The 14,825-nt window shown below is 53.6% G+C and overlaps 1 protein-coding gene across 1 annotated transcript in view; it reads right to left on the minus strand.

The window, feature by feature from the left end:
* Positions 1 to 4,101: 4,101 nt before the first annotated feature.
* Positions 4,102 to 14,825, minus strand: part of RSPO4 (R-spondin 4) — a gene marked incomplete at its 3' end in the record, with an annotated part of 28,610 nt that continues 17,886 nt past the window's right edge. The window contains exons 2-5 of the mRNA XM_080814217.1: positions 7,335 to 7,523; positions 6,510 to 6,650; positions 4,883 to 5,068; positions 4,102 to 4,202 (exon numbers count right to left, since the gene is read on the minus strand). Of these exons, the coding sequence (XP_080670343.1) occupies positions 4,102 to 4,202; positions 4,883 to 5,068; positions 6,510 to 6,650; positions 7,335 to 7,523 (617 nt within the window). The remainder of the gene's footprint in view (positions 4,203 to 4,882; positions 5,069 to 6,509; positions 6,651 to 7,334; positions 7,524 to 14,825) is intronic.

Consider the following 14,825-nt stretch of genomic DNA (forward strand, 5'->3'; position numbering starts at 1 on the left):
ACAAGACCTAGGTGTTTATCACCGGCACCCAGCAGCCCCTTTGTGTATATTTACTGAACGGATGATGAGATGAGAGCCGTGGATTTTGGATGGCTTTTTTTTTTTTAAAGATTTTATTTATTTATTTGACTGACAGAGATCACAAGTAGGCAGAGAGGCAGGCAGAGAGAGAGGGGGAAGCAGGCTCCCTGCTGAGCAGAGAGCCTGATGCGGGGCTCGATCCCAGGATCCTGGGATCATGACCTGAGCTGAAGGCAGAAGCCTTAAACCCACTGAGCCACCCAGGCGCCCCAAGATTTTGAATGGTTTTAACTTGCACCTCGGTCTCCTCTTGGGTAAGTGAGCTTGCAGGCAGAGCTGCCATGAAGCTGCAGGAGATGAGCGCTGGGACCAGGCCTGCACACAGGAGGAAGTCAGAAAGATGACCTGTAGGGAGGGGAGAGAAGCAAAGGAAATGAGCCACTGCCCTTAGAGCCCTTAGCCCGCTCAATACATTTAAGATGTTCTTCTTATTAATCATTATGATCATCACTGTTGTTTTGTTATTACAAGAACGCACATTTCCTGAGTCTGAGGGACCACACAGGATCGTTTGAAATGTTCCTCGAAGTGAAAATGGGAGAACTTTAACTCCACGATCCCCTGGAGGCCCGGGGTCGGGATGTCTAGGCAGGAGGTAGGAACTGCGGCAGTCAGGGTGACCTGCTGTGGGATGTGGGGCTCGGGTCCTCCTCTGAATCCACGTCCTCTCAGTGCCTGGGGGGGAGCCAGAGTCCTGGAGCCTCTTTGCCGTAAATGCCACTCGGCAGAAGTCACCATCGCAACGGTCCTTGTTCAGCCTGAAGCGGGAGGCAGACTCCCCCTGTCATCCACCCCCACCAACCCTGCTGGGAGAGAGAAGCCAGCCAGAAGTCCCCGCCCCCACTCCCCTACCCCCCTACCCCCCCACCCCCAGTTTCTGAAAAGGGCGTGGTTACTAGCCGGGCTGCTGCATTGTTCATAGCTGGGCCGCGCCCTCTAGGGACAGGAGGTGGGAAGGACATGCAGGCAGAGCTGGGGACAGAGCAAGCAAGCTCTGGGGTGGGGTGTCTGCCTGAAAGAGGGCCATCTCGTGGCCTCTGGAGCCGGGGTGGGAGGTTGAGGGAGGGTTGAACAGGGAGCTCTCAGCATGCGCCGAGCCGTGTTTGCTCCCTCTGGAGTAGCATCTGGCCAGCCCCAAGCCTCCGTCTGGGCTCTGTCCCTCTCTGGCTGGGTGATCCTGGCCAGTTTCGAAGATTCTCTCTGAGCTTCACCTGTAAGAGACAGTTACATGGGAGGCTCTCCTTCGCAGTAAGATGGTCTGATCCTCCAGAGAAGGTGGGAGAGGCTGGGTGAGAAAGGTTTAGGAGCTGGAGGGAACATCTGAGATCCAGTTTATAGGCCCTCGAGAAACTTAATCTCCTAATTTGAAACCTTAAAAAAAAAAAAAAAAAAAAGGACAACCTTGTCCACAGCCCTCATCTGGGAACAGAGGACCAGGCCCCTGAGGGAAAGAACATGGCTTGGGGATTGCAGGAGGGGAAGCTTCCTCTCCCATCTTGATTTCTTAGAATGGTGGACGTTAGAACCTCCAGCATCCTAGAATTCAAATCTCACCAGAAAACATACTAGAGAAGAGATCTATATTTGGAACCCTATAGAATCGGATTGCAGAGGCTGGCGGTCAGAAGCAGAAAGGCAGATGCCTCCGACTTAGGCCTGAACACTGCTGCTGCAAGGCCCCCAAGAGAGCCATAGTCTCCACTGAGCTGGTCCTGGAGTGAATAGTTAGCACTCCCTGTCTGCCCCCAAACTTGTTCACAATTAGTAGGCCTGGGGTAGGACGCTGAAATCTGAATTTTTGACAAGCTCCCCAGGGATGCTGTTGGACCACCCAGATTTGGGCAATGGATATAATCTAGTCATGTCATCCATCAAACTGGGGGTGAGGGGGGAGAGCCCTGAGGTCCAGAAATAAAAAGGGACTTGGCCTAGAGCCCGCAGATAGCTGGTGCCAGGCTGGGACTCAAACCCGGGCCCCCAGGGCTGAGGCCACTCTCACCAGCAGTGAGGTCATTATTCAGATGGCTCCTTGGGATGGTCACACCTCCTGGATGTCCCTGGCCCCATGGACATGTCATCCAGGGCACAGATGGTTTCCTGGGGCCACATCTGTGATTCATGGGGCCGAGAGGCCTTGGATGGGGAGCACAGCGCTGCTGTCATCAGCCTATGGGTAAGCCCCCTTCTTGAGAGGACCCTGGCTGTGGGGGCTGAGGGTCCCTCCTCTTCTTTCAGTGTCCCCTTCGTCCCCGACCCTCCCTTCATCCTCGAAGTCCTGAGCATTCCAGGGAAAACCGCCCCACATGATTGAGATTCACTTATTCCAAACTCATCAGCGTCATGGTTTTATAACACCAGCCCCATGCCCAAGAAGCACTTACAAATTTCTTTTTTCTTTTCTCTTTATTAAAAAAAAAAGTTGGGGTCTTGAAACAACAACAATAGAGCATTTCAGAGGCACAAACTTTTGCAGGAGAAGCTGGTGGTCAGGCAAGGCAAGGAAGGGCAGCAACTATGAGGGTGGGCCTGGCAGGTGTGTGGGGGGGAAGGGTCCAGGGATTGTGCCAGAGAGAGGAAAGCCTGAGGGTAGGCACTTCTTGGGGGGTGGGGGGTGTGCTACCTCATCACCTTTAACCTCTCTTCCAGCCTGCGGACCCGCCCCCCTTCCCCAGGCCACCCCGGGACCCCCAGGGCCTCAGGTTCCCAATGCTTCTAGCTGTTGGAACCTTCTGAGTTCAGGCCAGCTGGTCATGCCAAGGCAAATTGGGAGCACCCCTTCCTGGGAACTCAGGGAGGCCAAGGAGGAGAGGCTAGGTACTGTGATGCTGGAATGACAGGCAGTGAGAAGAAACGGACTTCTGAGCTAAGTCTTATTTGAGACTCCCCGATGTTCTTCTCGCCTGGTGTGTGTGTGTGGGGGGGTGGTGTCCCAGTGAAATGCAAGTGCTCAGGGTTCCCTGGGGGCTTGGGGGATGGAGGAATCTTCCCTCGCTCCTGACCCTTCCCTTGCTCCTTCTTTCATCACTTCCCCAAAGGCCCCCAAAGTTTCTTGTAGGTGTGCTGCACTGGGCAGCCAATAAGGAGAAAGCCTAGCACCTGGGTTTCCTGGGTGACCTTGGGCAAGTCCCTTCTTGGGCCTCAGTTTCCCATGGGTACAAGGGGCAGGAAGAACCAAGGTGGGGAACAGAGCAGCTTGGATAATCTCAAAGTTCCTTTCGGCTTCGATGGCCTCTTCTGGGCTGGGCCCGTGGTTCCCCCAGGGATGACAGTCCTGTCAGAAGCAGTGCTTGGACCCCCAAAGGACAAGGGAATACAGTCAGTTTGGGAAGAAGGGGGCAGGGAACCATGAGGGAGGGCAGTCATGGAGCACCGAGGGCAAACTCTGTGGCCACAGGCAGGCTCAGGGCTGGCTGTCCAGCAGGAGGCCCCATCTATGTCCACACAGGGAATGGGGAGCCCCCAGAGCCTCTTCCTAGGGGTTCCCACGGGAGCCGGTGACCCAGGGCTGTGGAGATGGCCTCCAGGATTGCTCTGATCAGGGGGCACTGGCAGCCCTGGGTTCTGGGGTCTCCTCTGGAGCAGAAGCAGGGCCCTCAGGACTCTCACAGCCTGCCTGGACGGCGGCCTGGGCCCCGTCCTTGGAGACCCCTTCTCTGCGAACGGGGGTCCCAACAGGGTCAGGGAAAGGCCTAGAGAAAGACGTCTGCTTTCTTTAAGAAGTAGAGAGAGCAGGACACAGGAAGAACAGGAAAGAAAGCAGGAGAAAAGGAAAAGAAAGGCAGACAGATCAAAGGTTAAAGAGAAAGAAGGGAAAGGGCGGGAGGGAGGAGAAACGGACGGAAGAGCGGGAATGAAGGAGAGCTGGAAAGGCAGGACACAGGGAGGGGGGGAAGGGAAGGGTGGGGAGAGAGAAGGATCCGGTCCCAGCGGCCGCAGCAGGAGGGCGTGGCGGTGTGGGGGTTGGAGGGCTGAGGCTGCGGGAGGGTGGGGGCGCTGCGGCCGGCAAGCCCCGGGGACTCCTCAGGCCGGTGGGCGGGGCCTCACGTCCAGCGTGCGGTCCTGCCTCCTGTCCTTGCGCGGGCGCCGGTCTTTCCGCCCCTTCTTCTGGCTGGGGTTCCTCCCTGCACCAAGAGCACACGGCATTGTGTCTTGAGCCCCGCGCGGCCCACTCCGGGGAAGCCCTTCCATCCACTTGCTTTTGAACACTCGCCCGTTGTTGAATGGCCCGAGGCTGCCGGCGGCGTGGGGCCCGTCTAGAGATCAGGGGGCTTACTTGGGCTTTACTAAGAGCTGGTGCCCTCTTGGGAAGTCGCATCTCTGTGCCCGGACGGGAGCTCTCACGTTTGCCCTGACTCCTCTAAGTGTTCGCAAGGTGTGTTGAGCCCGGGTGTGACTACGTGAGGGAATTTCTTCTATTTCTCTTTTATACGACAGGGCATCAAATGATTTTTTTTTTTTAATGACCCGTGCAAGGAGATCACAGTATCCATGAACTTTGGAGTCGTAAAGAGGGCGTTCTGAAATCCTTGCTATTAAAAGGGAGGTGGTCATTCTGCAAGGGCAGAGAAGTCCTGATGAAGCCAGGCACGTATCCCTCCTGAAGTTGGGACTGACCCCGCCAGGAAAGCCTGCCTTTGAAAGGATACCAGGGAGAGCAGGACTTAACCCACAGGAAGGTATGGCTAATCTTGGACTTTCAGGCTGCCCTACGGGTGCTATTTGGGCAGTCAATGTCCCCAGCCCCCCAGCATTCCCCGGGGGTTCCTGCCTGCTGCAGCCCTGAATGTGGCCCAGTACTCACCTGCTGGGCATGGCCTCTGGATGGGACATTTCCTTGACTCAGAGAGCACCTGGCAGGTTGCTGCCTCCTCCCGTCCAGCCCGGCCGGCCTCCCGCACACGGGTCTCCAGACCCCAGGCCGAGCCGCATGCCTTCCCGTTGTGCAAACAGGGGCCCCAGCTTCCCCAAGGGCCCAGCTCACATTCTTCTGTTGGGTGGAGACACAGACAGACAATTTGGGTCAGCTGGCAGGGAGTGTCCTTCAGATCCAAGGGCAAAGTCGGAGCGGTCCAGGTACCTGAAGACAACAGCTCTCGCCAGGAGAAGAGGGGAGACACTTAACTATCTATTTATGAGGGCCTGGGATGGGCACCATACTAAAGCACACCCAGGCCAGAAGTGGGAGTGACCGTGGGCTTTAGAGGAGAAGGCTTCCCAGAGGAGGTTACTGAGGAGCTAGAGGGAGAGGAGGCGATCCAGTGCAGCGGAAGGAAGGATACAGGCTGGTGTGTGCAGTCCCAGGGCCTGGCAAACATGAAGGAGGGAGGGCAGCTGGTGGGGAGGCAGAGGGGAGGCTGGGAGGAGGATGGGCAAGCCAAGAGGCCAGAAGGTCTGCTGGGAGGCCCTCAGGACCAGGACATCGCTTTGACCTTGATCATGTGCCTCTGATGGGCTGGGGAAGGCAGAAGCTATGCAGTGCTATTGTGAGGAAAAATGAGGTCACGGCCCAAGAAAGTTCTCAGCAGGAAACAATTTTAAAATACACAAATATATACATATATATATATATACACACACACACACACATATATATATATATAGTCTTTCGCATTTGATGCTATTAAGAGTTCCCAAGAGGTAGGCAAAGAACAGGGCAGCTGTTAATACCCCCATTTTGCAGAATAGGCCAGTGAGGCCTAGAGCAGGTAAGGGGCCTGCTAAGGGAACACAGAAGGGAATCTGCATCAGAACATGGCAAGTGTTTAAGATCTACTTGTGCCCAGAAACCAGGTCTCCAGACCTGAGAACAGCGGTCCTTCTGCTAGATGTGTTCATTTGCCAAGTAGGGATGGAGCCCCTATTCTATGCCTCGTGCTTTGCTAGGTGCAGAGCAGCAGCGGGCACAAGGCAGACCCAGCTCTGACTCCCGGAGTTCACCACCGAGAAATGTCAGGCTGGGACAGCAGGGTTCTTGTGCCATAATGGGGGAAGCACAGGCAGCCGCCGGAGCCCAGAAGAGGCCTGGGTCCTGGGGTCCTGGGGGACCTGGAAGGCTTCCTGGAGGAGGAGAATCCTGACCTGAAGCTTGAAGTAGGGGTGGGGAGATTAGCCAGGCTTCAGGGAGGGGCAGAAGGGAGACGTGAAAAGGATTTGAACCCAGGTTTCTCTGATTCTAAAATCGGTGCTCTTCTTGTGAACTCTGGGGCCTCCCCTGGTAATAGCAATGAATCTGATGTTGGTAGTGATGGTGACCGTGATCATGGTGCTCATGACAGATCTAATGTATAGAAGGGTCCCTGTGTGTGTCTGATGTCCCCTGTTGGGCCTCCCAGCACCCTGGGGCATTCTCTTGTGGTTCTTCCTGGTCTCCTGACAGCCCTCACCAGCCCCTGAAGGGACGGAGGTGGGGCGAGGAGGCCCCCACTCACCCTGGCACTCCCGAGTGCTGGGCTGGGCGGTGGTGCCCAGCGGGCAGGAGGGCAGACACTTCCCCTTGTACAGAAGAAACCGCCTCTTGCACTGGATGCAGAAGTCCTGGCTGAAGCAGCTTTCACACGTGGCCCCGCATTCTGCAAGAGAGCCAGGGCCACCGGTGGTGAGGGTGGCCACACAGAAGGGGGCCTTCTGCCTTTGAGCAGCCCAAGCTCTGTAGCCCTGGGATCAGGATTCGGTCTCCTCTGAAGCCCAGACCTGAGCAGGACTGCATTCCAGAGCTCCCTTCCTCGTCTGCCCTGAGGCTCACTGGGGGCAGGTGCCACATCCAAGGTAACACGCTTACTTGGATTGAAAGGTCAAGATTCCCTTTCTCATTTGAGCCAAGGCTCAGAGAGGGCAAGTGACTTGTCTAGAGTCACACAGCAAGTCTGGGCTGTGACGGAGGACTTCCTGCTGCATTTCCATCAAAGCTCAAACGTGGTCATGATCTGTCCCAGGTCACAGTGAAAATCAGAGTTAGGAGTTAGGACTCCTTTTTCCCTTTGAGCTAGGCCCAGAGAAGGGGAGTAACATGCCCAAGGCCACACAGCAAGCTAGGGTAGATAGAGGTGAAGGTTTCCTGCTCTACTAGTGCCGAGAGCTGCTAGGGCGCTGACTTGCTTAGGGCTTCTGAGCCAGCCTGAAACCAAGCCGGTATGTTGGAGTCTGGGCTCAGGCATGCACTGCTTGCTTGCGGTCATGTTGGGGTGAGAGGTGGGGTGTGGGCCAGAGGTCTCAGGAACCCAGCGCTAGCACAGGACGAGGGGAAAGCCACGTACTTTTGCACCTGTTGACCTCCTGGCCACGGACGCCGAAGTAGCCGGAGGGACAGTCATGCACGCACTTGCCGTACTGGCGGATGCCTTCGCGGCGGATGAACAGGAAGAGCCTCTGCTGGCAGGTGGAGCAGCCATTTTCCTCTGAGCAGATGACACAGCCTGTGCAGTTGCCCCCTGGACCAGTGCCCACTGCCAGCCAGACCAGGGAGGAAGGTGGGGGAAAGTGGGAGAGAAATAGTCAAACCATGTACGTGAGCAGCACGGACCGTCTCACGGGGCATATTAACCGAACACATGGCCACCCGGACAAACCACTACATTTCCCAGACAACGAGATACGGTCGTGTGACCCCAATCTGGCCAACTGTATATAAGCTAAAGCAATGTGTGCAACTTCTAAGAAGCTGCCCTAAAGGGCAGGGCCATGCCCTTTGTCATCCCCTCACCCTTCCTAGTGAGTGGAATGTGAACACGATGGCTGGAACACATGCAGCTACTTTGGATCATGAAATGGTATCATGGAATGATAGAGATATAAGAAAAAAGAGCCCAGGTCCCCAAAGAAGGTAGAAGCACCCTATACCAGCCCTGGGCTGCGTGTGTAGACTTACAGGAGAGAGAAATCACTGTCTGTTTCATTTAAACCACTGTTATGTGGAGTTTTCTATAACTCACAGGCAAACTTAGCCTTCATGGGAATAGTGTGCGTTTATCAGTGTGTGGGGGGTGCGCATGCATGTGGGGGTGGGGGACACCTTCGTCCTCCTGCTGTGTTTCTGAACAAGACTCCCTTCCTCCCTGTCACCATCATCAAGCACTCCCAGCATCATCAAGTGTAGTGAGTTGAGGGAAGGAAAATTTGTTGCCCCAGAGTCAGCCAGCACCCAAAGCTGGGAAGGAGGCAGAGAATACTCTAGAAAGGGAGCCTCTCCAAGGCTCACAGGGGGTCTCTGCTTTCCTGACCATTACTTGATAAGCTGACCACTTAGAGAGTTGGGAGTTGTCAGCCTGGGGTTGGGGTGGGAGGCTGTGACTTTCCCTCTGTTCCCAACCCCCAAAACCAAGTGAGAAGAGGGGCAAGGTGCCCCTCCCAGAGACGGGGTGCCTGCAACAAGGGGTGGCCAGCTTCTTAGGCCCCCGTTGGGCATTCGATTATGTCACAGCCCTGCCAATCTGCTCCTTCCTGTGCCTCTCTGAGCAGAGTAAAGATGCCAGGAGAGAGATGGGCAGAGCTGAGAGAAGAGGCAGCAGCCAAAGAACCTGTGCATCCTTCACGGCAAGACTGGGGGGCTTCTCAGCAGCGAGGGTCCCTTAGAAGTAGCCGGGCTTTGGGGCTGAGGCTGCAGCTTCACCCAAGCAGGGTGGTTCCTGGCAAATGTCTCAGCGAGAGGCAGCAGGGAAAACTACTGGAGGTAGGAGGTGGGGAGAGTCCGTGAAGGACCAAGCAGCTTCTTAGAGGCAACTGGGGACACGAGAAATTGTCCCGCATTTATACCCCATCAAGGTCAGACTGTTGAATAAACCAGCTACATACTTTGACTCCCCCTGAGCCCACAGCCACCCAGCATAGGACCTTCTTGACTCTCCAGGTCTACCTGCCCCCCCTTTCTACTCATGCCTCATCTGTCTTTTAGAGGAATTCCCCATTGTGTGAGGACCCTGAGAAGGGCAATTACTGGGGCCCCCCTCCCCAGAACAAAAACCAAGGAAGTTCAGCCCTTCTTCAAGTTGACAGTGATGGGCATTGACCAACCAGATACTCATTCCCGTGACCCCAAGTCCTGGGAGTTGGACAAAGAGTGAGGGGCTATGTGGGGATAAGGGTCACTGTCCAGACCAGTCTGGGCCTTTCCTGCCTCCCCTCCCTCCCACTCTGGGATGGGTCCTGCCATTTCTCCAAGCCTGATCTCCAGCTGCCTGGATCCTGTGAGCCCCCCACATCCTGCTGATAACTCCCACTGCTGTGGCTTACACCTGAGAACCCCGACCTATCCAGCGGGCTCGCTAATGCCCCTGGGAAGAGAAACAGCCACAGAAGAGCAGAGTAGAGGTTTGTGTGTTTCCAAAGTTGTAGCCCTGCAGGGACCTGAGGGCAGAGAGAGTGTGTGAGCGATGTCATAAGAGGGATCTCCAGGGCCAGAGAGAGAACATCAGCTGAGAAGCGAACAGAGCCCAGACCTCCCACCCCATGGGAAACAGTTTAAATTCTGATAATACAGAGTGCTGGCAAGAATGAAAGAAGAAAACCCTCCCTTCTGACAGGAGAGTAAATAAGCCCTGGAGAGAAGTCCAGCAGCATCTAGTAAATTTGAGAATGTGCCGTTTCTGAGCACAGCAATTTGGCTTGCGGTCCACGCCCAAGAACTGTGCTTTTCAAACCCTTGTCTCAGCCTTTTCTACAGGTCTTGTTACAACACACAGTGCTGGGTTCCACCCCGAGTGTCCGAGTAGACACTGAGTAGATCGGAGGTGGGGAGACTGAGACTTGGCATTTCTAAAAGGTTCCAGGTGACACTGCTGTTGCTGACCCGTGGCCATGCTCTCAAACCACCAGCACAGAGAAACCCTTGTGTCTGTGCTCAAAGAAGCATGAGCAAAGATGTTCACTGCGACATCATTTAATAGCAAACAAGTGTAAAAACCTGACTATCAAAAGAAGAGATAAGCTCACTAGGGTGCAGTCCCATATATGACCCACGATACGTGACTGGGGAGGGTTTGCAGCCGACCTCACGGATACTCTCAAAGACAAGGCTGACAGTGAAAACGCAGAATGCACAATGAATCACAGAGGAAGAAGCCATTTGTGTAGAGTTCGAAACCCTGCAAAACAATATTCTTGGACATGTGTGATACTTAAATTTGTATCAAGAGTGAAAGACATAAGGGATTAATAATCACCGAATTCAGGATGTGGGTGAGAAAAGGGATTCAGGAAGAAGACTGGGGACTCCTCTTGAATCTGTAATAGTTCATTTCTTCAAATCTGAAGCAAATATTAAGATGGCAAGATTTGCAACAAGTGGCTGGCAGGTACGCAAATGTTCATTGTGTTTTTTATTCTTGACTGTAGTTCCAAAATACTTTACAATAAAAATATATTTAGAAGTGTTTAGCCTCTATTGTGTCTGTGGGTTGGGGCGGGATAGGTAAGGAAAGAGGACTATCTTCTACTCCTACCCCTCCCAGCTTCCTTCCCCAAGCCCTGGCCCTGAGATCTTGGGCAGGAGGTGACAGAAGTTGTGAGAGCAGCAGAGACCCGCAGCTGCGAGCCCTATGTTACTTATGCCCCCAGGTCCTTTCTCTCCTCAGTAAGGGAACCTTATGTTTAGCCAGTCATGTCTTCCAAGAATGAAGACTACATTTCCCAGGCTCCTTTGCAGAGGTGTATGGTGCAGTGTCTAAGTTGTGACCAATGGGCTTCAAGTGGGAGTGTCCTGTCCACACTCTGACCTTTAAAGAAGGGTGGCTCTTTTCTCCTCCCCTTCTTCCTCCGCTGGTGGGATTGTGGACTTGGAAGCCAGAGCCAGGGCAGATGCCGGGGACAGAGGGACCTGGCAGAGAGGCCGTGGTGTGGCCATGCTAACCCAGGGCTGTCTAATTCAGATTCTTGTATAGGAGAGGGGGGAGAGTGTCACCCCTCTTGTTTAGGCCATTGGACTTTCTTTCAGATCCTTAGGACTGCATGAGAATGACTGATGCTGTGGGGTCTTCAGCCTCACAGGCGGGCACAGGGTGATGTCAGTGGAGACCAGGGTACCTCTCTTCAGTGCCTCGGTGCTATGTCATCCCACTGGACCTGAGATGCGGCCCCACAACAAAGGGCAAAGGGACCCTCATTTGGCTTGAGGTGATCTCTGCCTCCCAGCAGAACAGGAGTTCCAAGTAGAAATATGTTCAGTTACAGAAAAACAGAATAGCATTTGCTGCACACTGAGTGTGTGGTCAGAGACTCACACCTGACTGAGGTGTCTCTGCCCACTTTGCAGCTGAGGAGACCACGGGGCCCCAGGGTCCTGCAGCATCAGTGGAGGCAGGGACCTGGGCAGCCAGCCCCCTACTGCCCTCGTGGAGCATTTGTTCAAGGCTCCTCCGTGTCAGGCAGAGCCCAGGGCAGCAGGGATGGCCCGCGCATGGGCCCCGCCGTCAGAGGACCTCACAGCCACTGGGAGGGCTGAAGCCCACAGGAGGGACTGAACAGTAACACGGACAGACAAAGCAAACTCTTTCTAACCGGTCTCTGGGAAGAACTTAGGAATCCTTCAGCTTGACCCATGCAGTTTCACCTGGGATTCTGAGGCTGCAAGGGGTGGAGACTTCCCTAAGGTCAGACCGCCAAACAGCAATTAGACCTACAGCATTTTTCTAGAGTGACATTTCCACATGCAGAAGACAGAACCTGATAAGGACCCTCCTGTGACCTCAGATGGGGTGTGTGTGTGTGTGTGTGTGTGTGTGTGTGTGTGTGTACACATGGGTGTGCAGGCAGGGGACAGATCTCAAGGCTTCTTTCAGGTTTTTGAAGAGTTAGCTCTGTGTCCTGCCACGTCCTTGGTCCTGGTGGTGGGCTAGGGTGGCCTCTAGTGGCTCTATACTGTAATGGCGCTCCTGACATAGCATTCTGATGGCCTCTGGCTTTTCATCACATCTCTGTAATTTGTTGGACAGGGCAATGCTATTTCTCCTCCCCAAGGTCACGGGTGTAGAGACTTGAACGATAATTCTATGAATCATAAGTGATGACAACTAGCGTTTGTACAATGCTGCTTTAGAAAGATCCAAATGTGATAGTTCTTAAACTTGACTGAGCATAAGAATTCTCAGGAAGGCTTGTAAAGTGTCTGGTTCAGGCCCAGGAATGTGCATTATAATAAGTCCAAAATAAATGTAATAGGCATTTTGGACGGGTCTTCCCTGCTCACCAACTCCTTTCCCTGACAACCAGACGTGGAAACCATGCTTGAATTGCATGATGTTCTCCCTTGGCTAATGTCAGACAGACTGAAGTAGGGACTGACTGCTCTTTCTGGCTAAACGAATTAGACCATTTTTCTTGGGAGTTTTGACTCTGGGCCAACAGACAATGGTCTGGATTGGGCTCTTGATCTAAGGACACTTGCAGGAAGGTAGGCTAGTGCCCGTGTATGAGAAGCTTTGGTGGGCACTAGCATCTGTCATCCCTCTCTGTGCTCAGTTACTCTAGTGTAAAAGGGAGTAATAAGACTTATCTTGCAAGGTTGTTGTAATTAAAGGAGACAGTTCCTGAAAAACTCTTGGCTTTGAGCCCAGCATAAACCAGGCCCCTGATACACTGTGTCTATTGTTATCATATTGAAGCGATGACCCGTTCTGTGCCCTCAAAAATCTAAGGATGTGTGTTATGGTACAGGTGCCCAGGTTCCAGTCCTGGCTCCACCACTCATGGAATGACCTTGGACAAGTACCTTCATCTCTGTGGGCCTCAGTTTCCCCATCTGAAAACCTGTCGCAGCAATTCCTCCCCTCATGGGCCTGGATATGAGATGTGTGCAAACAAACCAGCAAGTGCCCGGCACACATTAGGTACTTCTTTATAAATGTAAGTTCAAGTTCCTTGCCTGCCCACACTTGTTCAGTCCACACTTGGACTCTCCTCCCTTTCACAGGTGAGCAAACAGAGGCCAGAGGTGTTGGTGGACAGAAGGTCCAAGGAGATGGTTTTCAGGCAGACGTGAGGAGGCAGCTTTGGTCTTGGGTGAAGGGAAGGTTTATCCTTTCTGTTGGGATCAGGGAATGACCTTGGTCTTCCAACAAGGGTTCCCAACCTCAGAGTGACCCACAGCCTGAGAACAACCCCAGGCAACCTCATTGCAATAAGAGTCAATAGCTTGACGTTTGCAAGGAATCTCCATATTTTTTCCATTTGGGAATTTCGAGTGGCTTCAGGGTCATCTCTGCAATATTATGCCTCCCACCTCTTTTCAGCCTGCAGAGCTTTCCTGGAAGGGGTCAAAAGGCCCAGGGTGACATCTAAGACCCTGAAGATTACATGTTCTCCTAGACAGGTTCATGTCCTCAGCAGCCCACAGCGTGTCTGTCACTGAAAAATCCTTAATACCCACATTGAGAAATGCATCCCCATACTTTAAAAAAAAAAACAACAACAACCAAATAAACCAACAACAAAAAACAAAAAAGAAACAAACAAAAACCCTCATTTGGATAGACTGCTAACATTAAAAAAAAAAAAAAAACCAACAAACAAAACCAAAACAGATTTCACATAGAAAGCCAGAATTTGGACCTCTCTGGAAAAGATCAGAGTATCTACCAACACTGGGCCTGCATTCCCATAAGGCAATAATTGATTGAAGTTACACAGACAGGGTACAGGCTCGCCAGGCTGCCCCCCATCCCCTTTAATGACTCCTGACACTGAGGGCAAAGGTCAGCTGCCCTGTATTATCATCTTTGAGCCTCTGTTCATCTCACACCCACTTCAGTCACTGGTGTTAGGAGGCAATGTGGAACAGGGGTTCTCAAACATGGGGGCATGCACCAGATTCACCTTGGACTTGTTAAAACACCGCTGGCTGGGTGTCCCCGAGAGCTGGCGATTCGGTGGGTTTGGCCAGGGCTCGAGGACGTGCATCGCCCACGTGTTCCCAGGAGCTGCTGGTGCTGTGGAACCTGGGACCACACTTGAAGAGTGGAGTAGGGATAAGAGCTGGGCTGTGTGGGTTCACATCCCAGCTCTGCCCCTTAGCCTTGCCTGTGTGACCTTGAACTCGTACCTTAACCTCTCTGAGCTTCAGTTTTCCCACCTGTTAAACAAGCATCATACTGGCTGACCTTCCAGTTGTGAGGACCTGAGCAGGCCGGACACTGACGAGAAGCTCAGGATTGTTACCACCGCCACCTGCCACGTGTCTGTGGGAGTCTGTGACTCGGGGCTCGCTTGGGCAATCGGTGTAGAACTTTTTATTTTGATGTCAACATTTTTTGGGGGGGTGGAGTTTCTTCCTAATTGGGGTGTGCCCAGGGAAGTGTGCCTTGCATGAGAACATCGTGTGTCATGGTTGACTGAGGATTTAACACAGCTGTCCCGGAGGCCTCCCTAGGGGGTGCCAAGGGTGGGGATGGAGAGAGACGGCTGCCCCTTGCCCCAAGGCCATGCAACCTGAGGAGGGCCAGTCCTCACCCTGAGTCCTTCTCTGTCCCTGGGGATGATCCAGAACCATGGTGGGGGTGGGGGGCATGCAGAGAGCACTGGGCAGTGCGTCTTCTGATCCTTGCCTGGCAGTGGGGGACACATGTCACCGATGACCAAAGGAAATAAACAACATCTGGGCTACCGCCTGTCCGCTCAGGCCCCCACATATGGGAGGCAGTTGCTGCCCCTAGAAGCTGGCTCAGAGGAGCCCCACGGCACATCCCTGCCTGGGGGGCAGATTGCACCATTCCCAGCAAGGGAGGGGCCCTGGAGATGACTCCCAGCTTGTAGTCTCCCAC

Source organism: Martes martes (genome assembly GCF_963455335.1).
Source record: "Martes martes genome assembly, chromosome: 9".
NCBI classification, from domain to species: Eukaryota; Metazoa; Chordata; class Mammalia; order Carnivora; family Mustelidae; genus Martes; species Martes martes.